Genomic DNA, 18,135 nt, shown 5'->3' with positions numbered 1-18,135 from the left:
TGGCTTTTTTCTAACCTTGATAAAATAAAAATAAAAAATAAAATAAAAAAGAGTAGAAAAAAAAAACATTCAATAAAGTTTTTTATATGTTTTTTTTTAAAATTTAATTTTTCAAAACAAACACTCAAATTGAAAAACATTTTTCACAACCCCATCAATATCAACTCTAAAAGGACATAAAAAAGAAAAGAAAAGAAAAGAAAAAGGAAATGAGGAAACTATTGAGAAGATTTATATATGTGTGTGAGCATGATCATGGACATGAGCTTAAAGGGAACTTTTGATAAGGATTTAGAAAAATGGAAAAGATATAGTGTATTGCTTTAGGACCAAACATGGATCAACCAATTTCCAACCAAAGTGTAGAACCGCAGAACCTTAACTTAGACTCCTCAAGCCACATTGAGATGTTGGACCGAGTTACAACTGATGATGGTAGCCAAATGGAGATCGTTCATATGGATGATGATCTATACAAGGCGGTATATGAAGGCGATACTGATACCCTCAAGACCAAGTACTCAGATGCTCAACTTCAACCCCAATGAACCCCAAAATATAACACTGTCCTCCATATTGCAGCCCAATATGGTAAAGTGGACAGTGTTAGGTGGATCCTTGGGTTGCCTTTATGTTCGTCTCTGTTGCAGCTACCAAATCTAAGAGGCAACACTCCCTTTCACCTTGCAGCCAGGGAAGGCGATATTGATGTTGTGGTAGCCTTTTTCGATGCTACAAATGCATGTTCTAAAAAGATGGAGAGTGGGATTGGAACAGATAAAGTGATGCTAAGGACCAATAAAGAGGAAGACACAACATTCCACGAGGCATTGTGGTATAATCACCCTGATATAGTGGAGTTATTGTTGGAGTTTAAGGGTATGGAAACAAAAGACTAGCCCAAAAGACACAAACAAAGAACAGAATGAATAAAAAGAAAAACTTATCGGTTGAGGCGTGACAAACATTGTCCTTGAAATAGATCCACCTTCCTCGAAGACGAACTCGGTGCACTTGGGTGCATTCTGTAAGCGAGATGTGTACAACTTGGGTTTTTGAATAAATTCCTCCAAATAGATGTAGGAAAATACTCCCTGAAAAACTCTTTGAAATATCCTCTGAAAAATTGGTATTAAAGTATAGAGAGGGGTGACTTGCTTTTATAGGCCACTAACACAATCCCAATGGGAATCTACTTATAATTAGAAGATGACATAAAGTGGAAGGTGATTCTACTTATAAAAGGAATGAGACTCCACTAGCATAATCCCAATAGGACTATTCCCAAAAATATAACACTAATAGAATAAAAAATATATATAATAAAATAAAAAATAATTCTCAATAGGACATTTCCCAAAAATATAAGACTCATAGAATAAAATAAAATAAATTAAAAATAATTCCCAAAAATAGAAATAGAAATTATTTACACTCTTCCTATAATCCCCCATAGAGTGTAAACGTAATTTTTTTTTTTTTTTTGGAGGAAAAAGAATCCAATTCATCAATACTGGTGCCCAAAGGCTATGAACCAGTCTTAGGACAAATAAGTATTGAATCACAAAACATGGTGAAAATAAATTTCTATGAACCAGTGTTTCTTTATGTAACTTAAGGGACTTTTATCCACATTGGTTTTCTCAACTACACTACAAGCTGTACAAAACAGGTTGGTACAAATAGGTCATGCGCCCTACCTGGATATTCATGAGAGCTCTAGAGAACCTGCCTAAGTTCTCATAGGAAGCAGCCCCACCTTCACTCTCATATAGGTGAATCCATCAAGTATGTTCTGCATTTAAACATACCATCCATAAGGAATATGTTATCCATTAAGAGTAAACACTAAACCTTAGTCAATGCAGAATACGCTCTATCTACACCATAGGGATGGAATCTCATACAATTAGAGTTGATAGAGCACATCAAGTCAACAAGTGATTTGTTATTACCCATATGAACCTATTCATGGAATTTCCATTCTAATAGGTTGGGTTACCACCACTCTTGACTCCTGTAATAGGCATAAGCCCCATCCCCCTCGATGTTTCTTCCACTAGTTTCTTATTTAGTGGTTTGGTCAAAGGATCGGCCAAATTCAACTCTGACCTCATAAATTCTAGGGATATAACCCCTGTTTCAAGCAGTTGCCGCACAATATTGTGCCTTAGGCGTATATGTCTGTTCTTCCCATTAAATATTTTACTCTTAGCCTTAGTAATTGCAGCTTGGCTATCACAATGCATAGACACGTCTCATCCATAAAGGGATATTTGCTAAGAGGTTTCTAAGCCAATCAGCCTCAGAACTTGCCTTTTCTAAGGAAATAAACTTAGTCTCCATAGTAGCCCGAGTAATGCAAGTTTTCTTGGCAGACTTCCAAGAAACTGCACTCCCACCAAGGATGAAAACATATCCACTAGTGGATTTCATCTTATCTGAATTCGAGATCCAATTTGCATCACTAAATCCTTCAAGGACACTTGGAAATCCACTAAAGCACAAACCATAGTTAATGATGCCTCTCAAATACTTGAGGACTCTACGAACAATAGTCCAATGGTCCTGATTAGGACTTTGGGTGTACCGACTCAATCTACCTACTGCATAAGCAATGTCAGGTCTGGTACAATTCATTAAGTACATTAGGCTCCCTACGATCTGAGCATACTCTATTTGGGCAACACTATGTTCTCTATTTTTCTTTAGCTGTGAGTTGGGATCATAAGGAGTTGACACTTGTTTACAATCAAAGTGTTCAAACTTCCTTAGGATCTTTTCAACATAGTGCTCTTGAGAAAGTTTAAGCTCATTAGGTGATTTAATTATTTTAATTCCTAGAATCACCTCTGCCTCTCCTAAGTCTTTTATATCAAACTTAGAACCTAGGAACTTCTTGGTCTCACACACAACCTCTAGGCTAGTTCCAAAGATCAACATGTCATCAACATAAAGGCAGATGACTAAACATGTGTTATTCTCATACTTGCTGTGGATACATTTATCAACATCATTCATGGAATGTCCATTAGTTACTAACACATGATCAAACTTGTTGTGCCACTGTTTGGGAGCCTTTTTTTTACTCATATAGTGATTTAACCAATTTACACACCTTTTTCTCCTTCCATGGAACTACACAACCCTCAGGTTGATCCATATAAATTTTCTCTTCCAAATCCCCATTCAAGAATGCAGTCTTGACATCCATTTGGTGTATCACCAAATTATGAATGGAAGCTAGAGCAATCAATACTTTAATTGATGATATTCTAGTCATAGGGGCAAATTGTCAAAGTAATCTACATCCTTCCTTTGTTTAAAGCCTTTGGCTACTAAACAAGTTTTATACTTCTCTATGGACCCATCTTGTTTTAACTTTCTTTTAAAGATTCACTTACAAACAATACTCTTTGCACCAGGAGGTAAATCTACTAACTCTCATGTATGGTTATACATTATTGATTCGATTTCATTGTTAATGGCCTCCTTCCAAAATGGTGCATCAGGAGAAGTTATAGCTTCTTTGTAGGATTTAGGGTCATCATCTATTAGGAAGGTGTAGAAACCATCTCCAAGATTTGTTTTTTTCCTATCTCACTATCTCACTTTAGATTTAGGATTTTTCAGATGCACCCACATCCTTCAGTGTGCACTTTAGATTACCCTGAGTGTTGAGAGATAAGAAAGCTTTCACCATTAAGAAACCCTCTGGGAACGCGAGAAAGTGCATGTGTGAAGGTGATGACCACTTTGCATGGAAGCACCCCATCTCCTTGGAGGTGTGTAGAGGGTTGAGTACCGCCAGAGGGTACGATCGCTTCTTCTAGGGATCCTTTAAACCACTCATTTTATCTTATAGAGCCGCCTCAACCTTGTAGGTTACCCTAGACCCAATTAAGATTTTACTCCTACACATGGGTGCATCTGTGGGCCTTCAGGGCTGCCTTGGTCACAATTGGGTTTAGTTATCCTCTTCATGGTCTTCTTTTGGTGTGCTTAGAGATTGGTATATATTTGAGTTTCGTTAAGCCACCTTTCTGCATTATGATTAGTGTGTTTCCATCTCTTCTGAGTTTCCTTCATGTCATTTCTCTTTCCATGCTTGTATACATTATAGAAGTGTTATTCGTTTTGGTTTCGATTCAACTTCTTAGATCAAAGTTGGAGATAGATTGATTAAGGTTTCAAAGTAGTCAGGTATGGATTCTCAGCATGATATAGTTGATCGACTTACTGTCACCATGACTCTATTTAGGAGGCATTAGTAGGTTTGAGCCAGAGGATTGATGGAGAGTGAGATAGATAGCATCCAGTACAGGATGAGATGTTGTGTGATTCATTGCCTCCCACCCCCACCATCCAGTTAGCCAGTGAACATTGTTGAGGGTGACATCATACATATGATGAGTTTAATGGATATTGGGTCAAAGTTTATCATATGAGAGTTCTTATATAGGATGCTAGTTTTTCTATAAGATAAGAGATTTGGTTGACATGGTTTTCTTCATGACAAGCATGAGATGGACGTATTGGAGAATAGTTGGATGGTTAGCATAGATTAGATAGAAATAGTTCACTCTCTTTATATGCTTGAGATTTTCATTATTGAGAGTTTAGGAGAGATTTAGTTTATTTATGTTAGGGCATTTCGCTTATGTTGATGATATGTTTGAGGACGATGTTAGCCTAGTTATGGTCATGGAAATCCATCTATTCCAGGAGACCCTAAGGACTTACTTGGAATACACCACTTGTCATTAGAGAGTTGGCCATGGAGAGGAAATATGATTGACATATCTAGATAGAAATCAATTCTCAGACCCTACCAATGTGGATCAGTTGAAGAAGTATTACATTTGAGACCATGGTCGCATGATGGGTGGCCATCATTTTGGTTAACCTTGCACTTTATCACCTCTATATATATATATATTAGACCATTGCTAGCCCATTAAGCTTCACGTGGTACATTAAAGCCTTTTTTTTCTTTCTTATAGCCTTGATTACCATTTCTACACTCGGGTTTGAGGCCCTTTAATGTATATGCATGCTTTGCTAGGAAAGTCTCATGAGCTTTAAACTCATAGGCCTATCTTCTCATTCTTGTTACCATCTCTTTATCACCCCGATTGTTCTATTTTACTATCAGTCCATTTTCATTCTCTTTCTTACTTTTATTATTATTTGCTTCATCTTATCTCTCCTCTTCCCTAGGTTGATGATTCTTCACATCTTGGTGCAAAAAGGGCAGTCATATCACTCTATTCAACTCATCATTTGGCATTGATTCAGAGATTTTAGTTTGAGAGGTTGTCTCATGGGATGAGGTTCATGTATTCTTTAGTGATTTGAGAGAGTCCATTCATTCCTTATATCTTTCCCATTGGAGTTCGATTTATTGATGATTAGAGCATGTGCACAAAAAAAAAAGTTAAAAAAAGTAATAAATAAATAAACGCAATGATATGTTTATGTATGGTAGTTTGCTCCATTAGCACTTTTGTCACCTTTTGAGGTCTGTTTATTGGGTATATTTGTCATTATGGGTTCTTGTGAGTTTTTTATATGATTTTCCACTCTTTGAGCCACTCTTGTTATGCATTAGGAGTGTCAAGGGTTCATGTGAGAGTTCTATGAGATCCTATGCTTCTTGGATCATGGTTGATATGTATTAGGTATGAAAGATGAGTGACCTTTTACTAAGGTCTCCGAAGCATTGTCTTATCCATCATTCCATCATTGGTGATATGACTTTCCTTTATTGTACTGATATGGGCTGATCATCATTCATTCCACTTTATCATTGCCTTATTTTGTATCCTATCACCTCTTTCCAGATCTTCGTTCCACCTTTTATCCATTTCCTACATATTGATGCACATTTTCTGATTTGATAACTTCTTCACATCATTCACATGTTTCATAGATGGTTTGACCACTTATCCTTTCTCTTGCTTCACCATCGACATTTCCTTTGGTTACCTTCAGGTCCATGGATCATGAGATTTTTCTATGCATTACATCTTGTACACAAGGGTATGGGTTTGATCATTAGGTATTTGAGCATAGTTTCCCTTCATTTCTTTCACTCTATCGCTCTGGCCTATGTTACGTCTTGTGTCTTAAGACCACCTTGAGGCCATGAGATCAAATGCTATCTTTGACAGCCTCTACTTAGGTTGGTGTTTGGGATTTGGTTGACATATAGACGTTGTCCTATTTCTTCTTTTGGGAGATGCTTCTTTGATGCTTAGAGATGATTTAGTGATGGATGCGAACGATTGCTTCATTTTATGGATGATATTTGATGCTATCTGTCTTTTCATTATACTGTGCATCAACTGTCATACAGGGGCATATTCCCCTTTCATTTGGTTGAGATGAGCCCCTAGTGGAACACTTTCTTTGAGTCTGGGCATTTTCACCGATCAGAGATCCCTAGTAGAGTAGAGATGATATCAATTATAATGGAGCATTGTTGAGCTCATTGACGGTTTTCATGATTTTAGGTTCCATTTATGGTGTATTTTTGAGATGGATTAGTGGATTATTGTTGAGCTGGAGATAGTTGATTGATGATGTTGGATTCATCTTTTTGCTGAGCATCAGATATCCACACTAAGGCATATTTCCCCTTTGCTCTGAGATCCTTAGTCGTGGTTGGGTTGTGTGGCTATCCTTGATCTCGATCATTGAGATGTTCGGTTAATGTTATCAGGTGATTGATTGACATTGACAGATGTTTAGTTGATGATGCAATGTTCTTTATTGTGTACCAGATATCCATATTGGGGCATATTCCCCTCTCCTTTATGAGATTGTGTTCGGGCAGCAGTGCATAGATGGATGATCATTATTGGTTGTTTACTTCATGACTTCGACATCAAATACTATACTGGGGCATATTGCTCTCCTTGATGAGATTTTGTTTGCGTGGTGGTAAGATGATGGATGATTGATGTTGGTTTTTTATCTCATGACTTTGACATTAGATCTTATATTGGGGCATATTTCCCCATCTTCTTTGAGTATCCTTGAGATTGGGACGACAACCAGTTTGGTTTTAGATTGAGTACTAGTATGGGACTTCCAACAATTGACTGTATCAGGACCTTCCTACATGGATTTGTTGAGATAGGCATGGATCGCATCAAGTTTCATTCGAAGAGCATAGGTGTATCCTTTAGCCAAATGCTCATGAGATAGATTGCTTTCGTCATTGATTACTTTGTGGATTGGGTTATCCAGACAAGCAGTATTATTTTGTACACTTTGAGATATGCTTTTGGATGAGTTGCGATACACACTTCAAGATTTCGAGAGGTTTGTCGCCAGAGTAGCTTGTGAGACATAGAGAGTTCTTTCAGTTCAGATTTTTCAGAGGTTTGTCATGACGTATCGGTTTTTGACTCATTAATTTTAGCAGATGGTTGGCTTATTAGTAGTTTCAGAAGTGTGAGCACCTTGGATACTAGTACATATTTCCTTTCCTAAACCTAGTAGTCCAACCCTTGGCATTTTGAGCATACGACTTTGAGCCCATTGGCTTCCCATCCATTTTTGAGTTGGTCTTCTTTATCTTTTCCATTTAGAGCCCAAAGCTCTTGGCCCAAAGTTGTTTTTACCATTTATTACCTAGAGTCATTTCATTTTAATTTAGAGCCCGAAGCTCTTGACCCAGATTCGATTTTTCATTTATGACCTATAGTCATTTCTTTTCCGCTCTCGACCCAGAGTCTTTTTTCATTTATGAACCATAGTAATTTCTTTTTCATTTAAAGCCCGAAGCTCTCGACCCAAAGTTGATTTTTCATTTATGACCTAGAGTCATTTCTTTTCCATTTAGAGCTCAGAGCTCTTGACCTAAAGTCATTTTTATTTTCATTTAAAGTTCGAAGCTATTGACCCAGAGTCGTTTTTCATTTATGACCCAAAGTCATTCATTTTCTATTTAGAGCCTAGAGTTCTCAACCCATAGTCTTTTTTCATTTATGACCCAGAGTAATTTCTTTTCCATTTAGAGTCCAAAGCTCTCAACCTAGAGTCGTTTTTCATTTATGACCCAATTATTTTTTTTCATTTAGAGCCCACAGCTCTCGACCTAAAGTTGTTTTTCATTTATGACCCAAAGTCATTTCTTTTTCATTTAGAGCCTAGAGTTCTCGACCTAAAGTCGTTTTTCATTTATGACCTAGAGTCATTTCTTTTTCATTTAGAGTCGTTTTTCATTTACGATCCAAAGTCATTTCTTTTTCATTTAGAGCCTAGAGCTCTCGACCCAAAGTCGATTTTCATTTATGACCCAGAGTCATTTCTTTTCCATTTAGAGCCCAGAGCTCTCGACCCAAATTCATTTTTCCATTTATGACCAAGAGTCATTTCTTTTTCATTTAGAGCCCAGAGCTCTCGACCCAGATTCGTTTTTCATTTATAACCCAGAGTCATTTTTCATTTATGACCCAGAGTCATTTCTTTTCCATTTAGAGCACAGAGCTCTCGACCTAGAGTCAATTTTCATTCATGACTCGGAGTCATTTCTTTTCCATTTACAGCCTAGAGCTCTCGACCTAGAGTCGAATTTTCATTTATGACCAATAGTGATTTCTCTTCCATTTAGAGCCTAGAGCTCTCGACCCAAAGTCGATTTTTTTTCTTCATTTATGATCCAGAGTCATTTCTTGTCCATTTAGAGCCTAAAGCTCTCAACCCAGAGTCGATTTTCATTTATGACCCAGAGTCATTTCTTTTCCATTTAGAGCCCAGAGCTCTCGACCTAGAGTCGTTTTTCATTTATGACCCAAAGTCATTTCTTTTCCATTTAAAGCACGGAGCTCTCGACCCAGAGTTGATTTTCATTTATGACTCAAAGTAATTTCTTTTCCATTTATAGCCTAGAGCTCTCGACCCATAGTCGATTTTTATTTTTTTTTCATTTATGACCCAGAGTCATTTCTTTTCCATTTAGAGCCCAAAGCTGTCGACCTAGAGTAGATTTTTCATTTATGACCCAGAGTCATTTCTTTTCCATTTAGAGCATAGAGCTCTCGACCTAGAGTCGATTTTCATTTATGACCCAGAGTCATTTCTTTTCCATTTAGAGCCAGAGCTCTCAACCTAGAGTCAATTTTTCATTTATGACCCAGAGTCATTTCTTTTCCATTTAGAGTTCAAAGCTCTCGACCCAGAGTCGTTTTTCATTTATGACCCAAAGTCATTTCTTTTTTCATTTAGAGAGCCTAGAGCTAACAACCAAGTGTCGTTTTTCTCATTTATGACCTAGATTCATTTCTTTTCCATTTGGACCCCAAAGCTCACGACTTAGAGTTGTTTTTGTCATCTATGACCCAGAGTCATTATTTTCCACGTAGAGCCTTGAGTTCACGACATAGAGTTGTTCCATCTTTGTGATTGCGACCCCATGTTCTGAGCTTACTCTCGTCATGTGCTAGGACAAAATCTCTAGTCCTTTTCTTTTAGTTTTTTGGTATAGTTCGTTTTGTTCAGTTCATTATTCGTATTTTTACTCACATTCCCTACACTCGTGATCTTTACCGAAGAGGGGCATATTGGTAGACCCTCCATTTTGTTCTCCTAGCACATATCCTATTAGGTATTTGTTCGATACTTTACAGCAATTTCCTGGTGGCCCATTGCTACTCGTGTAGCCTATATTTTCTAAGCCACCTTAGAAACTTTGGTTGAGGGGTTTACCTAACCCCATTGTGACTTTTGGCAGCCCTATTTAGACTTGGGCACCATAGGCCCATTTAGGCACCCTAGGCCTACTTTGGCACCACTCTAGGTTCACTTAGGCACCCTAGGCCCATTTTCAAGCAATTCTCAAATATAGCTGGAATCAAATGACTAAGAGGTTCTGTTTCTCATTTAAATTAAATTTATTTAAAAAATAAATAAGGAAAAAGTACAAGATCATTGTAATATGCCAGAACAGGAAAGGAATCATAAAATTCATTGAACCCACCATAGTACACAGTATTGCCAATTGCGACATAGTTTTTCCTCAGTTCATGATTGGATCACCTGCTCCAGCATGTACTTATCACTCCCTCGTGATTTGATTGGATGAATTTCAAAACAACTATAAAACTTCGTCCTTTTCCCTAAAGCGGACGGTATTTTATTGGTTTGTGAGTTCCAAAGCATCACAGTCGGCCTAGCAAAGAGCGTCGACTTGTCCCTGTTATCCATGTTGGCCAGAGGGTCGCGGAATGCCAAGAAACTAACCATAGTTAGTTTAAAATATTTAATTGTTGTTAGAAAATGTTCAATTTACCTTATGCTTTATCAACTCTAAAATCATTGAATTTGATGCACCTATCATAGTAAGAAATTGAACCAAATTGTCAACCTAAAACTAACGTATTAGATTATAATGTTTATAAGAATCATATATCGAGCTTGACAAAGAACCTTGTCATGGGTTATAATTGTTTACATTAAGATTATAATGTTTTATTCTCTAATCATGTGTACTTCTTACACTCAAGACCTTATTAAGAAGATGACAATTTGAACTAATAAAAGCTAATGAGGAATGAGATTCACAATGTTAGGATAAAGTGTTTAAAAGAAGTGACATAATGTAACAATTTGAATCAAGAGAAAATTATTGTCTTTTATCAATCTTATTTAAATATCACACCACATTTAATTTAATGCATATTTACATATAACAAAATAGAAACTCTGAATGATAAAATATAGAAAAATCATGAACTTAAACGTTGAACTTGGCGCACCAGAGCAAATACGACTAAAATCAAAACGCAGAAGAAGATGATATAAACAGGAAAGGTCATCAACTCATGCCAATCTGTGTTGTACATGCTGCTCACGAATGCTACTATCAATGCTCCTATACCAAACTGGGTGAACCAATAGGCGAACTTTAGTGATGATGTGAGCTGCGCCTTTTTGTGATTCAATGCACCATAAAAAGGAGACAATATAGCAATCACAGACGACAATAGGGCTATGAAATCAAACACAACAAATATCTTCTCTTAAAAGGGGCATGCCGTCACTATTATTATACCCGCCGGGCAATGTAAAACCTGCTACAAAAGCTACAGTGGCTGCGAGTGTGGCAACTAGCAAATGGCTATCACTTGCTTTCTTTAAGAAAGATACATCTAAACCTTTATCATGTTTGCTTTCGTTGTTATCCTCGTTTTTGTTGTCCTGGTCTTTGCTCATAGTGTTCTACCACAACAAGGGCCCGGCTCTAGCTTTGGCCCGTTTCAGGTGCCGTACAATTCTAGGCTGAAATTCAATCAGTCAAATCATTTTAGAGAAAATATATAGAGGATACACTATTAAAGATTTTACTTTTACATATTCCATGTCAGTTGAAGTAGTTTGGCTTCAATGCGCCTCATAATGTACTGTTGGAAGCATTTACTTAATATTTTTATTTACAGTGCCTGCTTTTCAGATTCTCCTAGTCTTTACAAGATAGTGGAGTTTGTTGCATATTCCTACTTTTATGGTTTATCCGTTGCTTATTTGCTCTCTATAAAGAGCATCTAGTTGTAAAGCAAATGTGTAGTAGAACGTGATAAAAAGGCTAGTTCAATTTCAGTAAAATATTTTTATCTCTTACTTGTCTTTTTTATTGAATGCTAAACATGTACCACCATTTCACTTGGCTTAGTAATATAATTAATGGTTTTACCATTCTAAATATCAATATAGTATAGTGCTAATTATATTATAACCCAACATATATACTCTGCATACTTGTATGTGCACCAATTCCTAGCTATTTAGGAAATTAACCAAGAGTTAGACAACCTTACCTTTCGTCCAAATAAATCCTTGGCCGATGAAATTATGTCTAAAGCAGTCAAGTTTTGGTTGTTAAGTGCCATCTTATCTACTTTCTTGTTCTTTAGGTAAGCTAGACGATATTTCAGTTGGGAATGGGCAAACAGATGGAGAGGTGTTTGTCCTTCAACATTCTTCCCATTTATAAGTGCTCTCACATTCAAGGAGGGAATCTTTAACAAGCCATGAATGACTTCTTTTTGCATCATGAATAAATGAAGAGCATTATTTCCCTTAACATCCACTTGCTCACAACAATCTGGATATGACACCAACAGTCTCATGACAGACCTGTTTCCATGGGTGGCCGCAATAAGAAGAGTTGTCTTGTTGTCATCGTTTTTGACCGGTAGGTAGACTACAAACTCTTCAGATTTATCAAGTAATTGTCTTGCTATTGAAACATAACCGAAGTATGCAGCGTAGTGAAGTGGAGACCAACCATTTTCATCCACTTCTTTGGTTAGCTCTGACTTCCATGTCAGGAGTCTTTTTACCATTTCTGATCGAGGAAAAGAAAAAAGAAATTAGAAGAGTTTTAGAAATTAAGAAACAAGTGTCCTTTAGTAAATCTTGTTCTTAATTTTCTCCCTGGTTTCAACCGTCATTTGATCATGCATGCCAACTTCAAAGGAACTAGATCAACTACTTGGAATACAACATCTAAATTATTCAAACAATTCATCCAAACAACTGAAACAATCAACCATCGAGCATATATACTCAAACAAATATATCAAAATATTTTTTGTGAAAGATCAAAAGTTTAATTTGAAGGAATGGTAGATTCGATCAGGAGAGAAGGGCTTCAAAAGAGAATGGTAAAGATGTCATTTATTATTATTCTTTTGACTTGGTTAACCCCATTGTTTAGCTAGGTTAAAACTTGTTATTCAACACTCTATATGTTATACTTGTAATGTTAATAAGTCTGTCACATAGGAATATTGTAGATTGAGGAAAAGAATATGCTTACTTAAGTCATGGCAAACCACAGCTGCATGCAAAGCTGTTCTCCTCATGGGGCCAGTGTGAGCCGGTAGATTGAGAGTAGTATTCTCTATGATTATGTTCACCAAGTCTCTAAACCCTCTCTCAGCAACCATGTATAGGGGAGTCCCACCAGAAATGTTAGCATCATATGTAAGCCCAGGATCTTCCTTGATCAACAACTTCACCACCTCGGGATGATGATACCGGACGACCTCATGCAAGGATGTGTCATCCTCCTTGTTGACCATCCCCATCATGGGATTATCTGGTTCAATCCCACTCTCAGCATCTCTTTCGGAAACTGTTTTTGCAAAAACACGGATAAGAGCCTTCACGACCTCTACATGCCCTTCTCTCGCTGCAAGGTGGAGGGGGGAGTCCCCATTCATATTGGGGCACTGCAGTAGGGACGAACTCGCAAAGAGGTGCTCAATGATGCATAAAGCACAGTTCAGTTGACCGAATTGGGCTGCAATGTGGAGGACAATGTTCTCATTGGGTGTTAATTGGTATTGAAGGCCAGCGATAGGCCTTTCCTCGAGGACATTGGTGTGGCCTTCTGCAGCAGCCTTGTAAATTACAGGATCCATGAATTTGACATTCTCCTGGTTCCATCTAGAAAATGATTTAGGCTTCTACAATTCTATACCATGGCTGGAAGTGGAAGTGGAACTGGAACTGGAAGGATCCATTAGTGTGCTTAAGCCCTACAGCCTCTCTGCTTGGATCAAATCTTTCACAATACCACAATCCACCGCCTCTTAGCATTATATTACAGCAGCAAAAGGAACGGGTCCAAATGCACCCACAAAAGATGTGGTCCCAAATAGTCGAGTGGGAAAAAAAAAATCATGATATTTTGCAGCACAAAGTTGTACATCGGCACGTGACCGAGCATCTTTTTTTTTTTTTAATCAGATTTTAAATTTAAAATTTTTTAGTTATATCATAGGATGAACAAACATGTTCTATTTAATAGTAATTTATCTTTAACATTTTGACTTGACAGAAATAAAATTATATTTGAATTTGTTTTTTATGGAAAAAAATAAGAAGAAAAAAAAATGAGAATTACATCACTATAATTTGAGTACATCCCAACTAGGTTGGCACCCACCCAACTATCAATCATATGCACTACTCAACCTTTAAAAATTAGCTACATTTAATAGATTTAAAAGAAACGACCAACATTTCAATTATCATATAATTCTTCAACTTAGAGGATTCTGAAAAGAGAAATTAGAGAGAATTGTAAACAATATAAAGAGAGAGAGAATAGAGAATTGTGCGAGAAAGAATTAAAATGAAGGGTATTTATAGAGAATTATTGCTAAGTCATTTACTTATTTATCCCTAAAACTAGTCGTTATATAATTGTTGAGAGAGGTATTATAGATATTTGACATCAAAATATTAATAGTGAGTGATTTATTTATTTATCCTTTAAACTAACCGTTATATAGTTGTTGGGAGGGGTAATATAGACATTTGACATGAAAAAAGTAAAAATGGTCATTGATTTACTTTTTTACCCCTCAAACTAGTCGTTATATAGTTATTGAGAGGGGTATTATAAACATTTGACATGTAATAAAAATGAAAAAGTAAAAAGTAAAAAGTGAAATTTAAAAGGGCTAAGTGGATTAGCACAATGGGCCGACAAGCTGTTTCCTTAAGCCCAACATGATCCACTACAGTATTGGGTCGTGCTAGCCTGACCTGGTCTTTTGGGGTGCTAGGCCACGAGCCAAAATGGATGGTCCGACCCATTGGACACCTCTAGGACGTGCGTTCATGCAAACTATGATCATAATAGATTCTTAAGTGAAACTTGATATAGGTTTTTCAAGAGCCAAGACATGTTAGTTGAATACATAATATGAGGATTTGTAACTTAAAGATAGTAGAGGTAGTCTTGAAAGGCTGATAGTTCTTAGCTTGTTAGACTATAGACATCTGTTCAGTGGGAGACTGAATGCAATAGATAATAGGCTACAGACTCAAACACTTAGTGTATCGTTGTTATTTGCAAAAAGTACTAGAGTGCAGTTGATTTTGTATAATGGGATGTTGAATCAATTTTAGAATTGGATTTTGAGGGAGCCAGTATTGTCCTATCAATAGTCCCCACTCAAGCTCATATACTTTGTTGACACAATTTATGAGGACTAGATTGATTCTATGTTCACTTTTGTGCATAAGATTATTTTGGTAATTACGTAAAGTTACATAATGGTAAGTGAACAAGGAATCTGGATTGGGCTAATGGATTAATTAGTATGTCCTATTGGGTTAATTAATTAATTTGGACCCATTTTGGGTTAGATTAAGTGACCCAAACCTTTAGTGGGCTCAAGTCACTTAAGCCCAATGAGGAACCTTATAAAGCCTATTCTTAGCGTATATTATCCATACTGATCAATACAATCAAAACATCTTTGTGTGATGAGAATTCACACTTATGTCTCAATCTAGCTTTTAATTTTGTTGTTACAATATTAACCCTATTGTTAAATGTGAGTTTTTTTTTTTGTTAAGAATTTTTTTTTTCTTTTCTTAGAAATGGATGGAAAACATATGATCAACACACAAAAATTTGGACATATTCTAACGTATTATATACAATTTCATGCTAAAGTGTACACACTTTTCACATGAGTTTTTTCATCAATTGCACATAAAATTTTAAAAGAAGAACCAATTTGACATATAAGAATTGGCTAGGGATGATATCCCTTCATTTTTATTTTTTATTTTTATAAAGAAAAGCAAGAGAGTTTAGGGACTAAATTTAAACTTGATCTCAAAATTACTTTAAACATTACTATGCCAAGTTGTGTAACTATTTTCCACCCATTTCCTTATCCCATCATGAAAAAGGCTTGTCCAAATGTTTATGCTAAATGGACAATTACTTCACTTCACCCCACACAAAAAAAAGAGAAAGAAAAAGAGAAAATTAAGTAAATAGACAACAGACAAAAGGAAAATGGACAAACAACTTTCCTTGGTGCCAAACAACTGTCCTTGGTACCAATGCTTTACAAATAAAAAATTCTTACAATCATGGAGATGGTTAACCTTAAGGTTTTCTCTATAGTCGTTAGCATGTGAGATTGTTTGGGCCTTTTGTTTGATTTGGTTAACCCCCTTTTTGCTTTAATAATTGATTTGGTTAATCACATCAGGATATTGACATGCCATTTTCAATATCTATGAGAAGTTCTTTTGATAATTGATTTGCAACAACCCTCAAATTCTAGCAGACATATATGTGATATCATACCGATTCACTAGAGTGAAAAGATTGAGTTAACATGAGAAGAGATAACCAACAGAGAAAATTATTGACTTTTATCGATCTTATTTAAATATCACACAACCTTTAATTTAATGCATATTTACATATAACAAAATTGAAAATCTGAATGATAAACTATAGAAAAATCAATTACTTAAATATAAAAACAAAATCTCACTCAAACTAAAAATATTTTATTAATTTTAAAGAAGTTACCAAAATCAGACGTACTTTCCAACATAATCTTGCTTGGGCATTCTTAACGGTGAATTCCACGCCGTGCCACAATGAATAAGCTGAAAACCCAAACACAGACCAATATGATAAAAGCTGGAAAGGTCATCCCTAAGTGACGTGGTTGTATGGTGTACATGTTGCTCACGAATGCTAGTATCATTGCTCCTATACCTACTTTGGTGAACCAATAGGCGAGCCTTAGTGATGATGCGAGCTGCGCCTTTTTGTGATTCAGTGCACCATAAAAATGAGACAATATAGCGGTCACAGACGACATCAGGGCTACGAAATCAAATATAACAAATGCTCGAAAAGCTAGCTTTTTTCTTAACATGGGCGTGCCGTCACTATTATTATACCCGCCGGGCAGTGTAAAACCTGCTGCGAAGGATACAGTGGCTACGAGTGTGGCCACTAGCATATGGCTATCACTTGCTTTCTTTAAGAAAGATACATCTAAACCTTTCTTACGTTTGCTTTCGCTCATAGTCTTCTGCCGCAACAAAGGCCCAACTCTAGCTTTGGCCCGTTTCATGTGCCGTACAATACCAGCCTGAAATTCAATCAGTCGAATCATTTTAGAGAAAATATACGGAGGATACAATATTAACGGTTTTCTTGAAGAGGTGATATCTCCGGAACATTAATTATTATTATTATATATATATATTTGTTAGGAAATCGTCTTTTTAAGAGATGATTTTAGTATGTAAATTTTTTTAAAAATAAAGTTTAGAAATCGGATCTTCAAAAAATGATTTTATATATATAAATCGTTTTCCAAATGGACAACTTTAAAAGGAAATAATGTTTTTGCTCTTACTTGGCAAAAACTACGGTAGATTTGGAATTATTTTTTTCACAACGGTAGTTTAGAAATTATTTCTTAAAACTACCGTACTCTTATCAAAATCCGGTGTTTGTTGCATATTCTTACTTTTATATATTTATCCATTGCTTATTTGCTCTATATGAAGAGCATCTAGTTATAAAGCAAATGTGCAGCAGAAAGTGATAAAAAGGCTAGTTCAATTTCAGTCAAATATTTTTGTCTCGTACTATTATCTATTTTGTTGAACACTAAACATGTACCACCATTTCGCTTGGCTTAATTATCTAATTAAGGGTTTTACCATTCTAAATATCAATATAGTATACTACTAATTATATTATAATCCAACATATATACTTTGCATACTTGTATGTGCACCAATTCCTAGCTATTTGGGAAATTAACCGAGAGTTAAACAGGCATACCTTTCGTCCAAATAAATCCTCGGTCGATGAAATTATGTCTAAAGCAGTCAAGTTTTGGTTGTTAAGTGCCATCTTATCTACTTTCTTGTTCCTTATGTAATCTGAACGAAATCTCAGCTGGGAATCAGCAAGCAGATGCAGAGGCGTTTGTCCTTCAACATTCTTCTCATTTATAAGTGCTCCCAAATTCATCCAGGGAATCTTTATCAAGCGTTTGAAAAATCTTCTTTGCATCATGATTAAGTGAAGAACATTATTTCCATTAATATCGACTTGCTCACAACAATCTGGATAGCGTGACACCAGCAGTTTTGCTGTGCGCTTCCTTCCACGGGTGGCTGCAATATGAAGAGCTGTTTTGTTGCCATAGTTTTTTACCCTTAGGTAGACTACAGACTTGTCAGATTAATCAAGTAATTGCGCCACTATTGAAACATAACCCGAGTATGCAGCGCAGTGGAGTGGAGACCACCCATTTTCATCTACTTCTT

General features: G+C 36.2%; 2 protein-coding genes across 2 annotated transcripts; both read right to left on the bottom strand.

The window, feature by feature from the left end:
* Positions 1-11,026: 11,026 nt before the first annotated feature.
* Positions 11,027-12,984, bottom strand: LOC117915132 (ankyrin repeat-containing protein DDB_G0279043-like). Its single transcript, XM_034830709.1, has 3 exons — positions 12,830-12,984; positions 11,826-12,355; positions 11,027-11,289 (listed from the first exon to the last, which is right to left on the bottom strand). The coding sequence occupies exons 1-3, from the start codon at positions 12,957-12,959 to the stop codon at positions 11,230-11,232; spliced, it is 720 nt and encodes a 239-aa protein (XP_034686600.1). The 5' UTR covers positions 12,960-12,984; the 3' UTR covers positions 11,027-11,229.
* Positions 12,985-16,371: 3,387 nt separating this feature from the next.
* On the bottom strand, positions 16,372-17,836 carry LOC117915283 (protein ACCELERATED CELL DEATH 6-like). Its single transcript, XM_034830836.1, has 3 exons — positions 17,645-17,836; positions 16,563-16,940; positions 16,372-16,446 (listed from the first exon to the last, which is right to left on the bottom strand). The coding sequence occupies exons 1-3, from the start codon at positions 17,834-17,836 to the stop codon at positions 16,372-16,374; spliced, it is 645 nt and encodes a 214-aa protein (XP_034686727.1).
* Positions 17,837-18,135: the final 299 nt, after the last annotated feature.

The sequence above is a fragment of the Vitis riparia genome, chromosome 5, assembly GCF_004353265.1.
Source record: "Vitis riparia cultivar Riparia Gloire de Montpellier isolate 1030 chromosome 5, EGFV_Vit.rip_1.0, whole genome shotgun sequence".
In the NCBI taxonomy this organism is placed as follows: domain Eukaryota; kingdom Viridiplantae; phylum Streptophyta; class Magnoliopsida; order Vitales; family Vitaceae; genus Vitis; species Vitis riparia.
The sequence above is the reverse complement of the archived record's forward strand: the minus strand, read 5'-3'. Positions and strand labels throughout refer to the sequence as shown.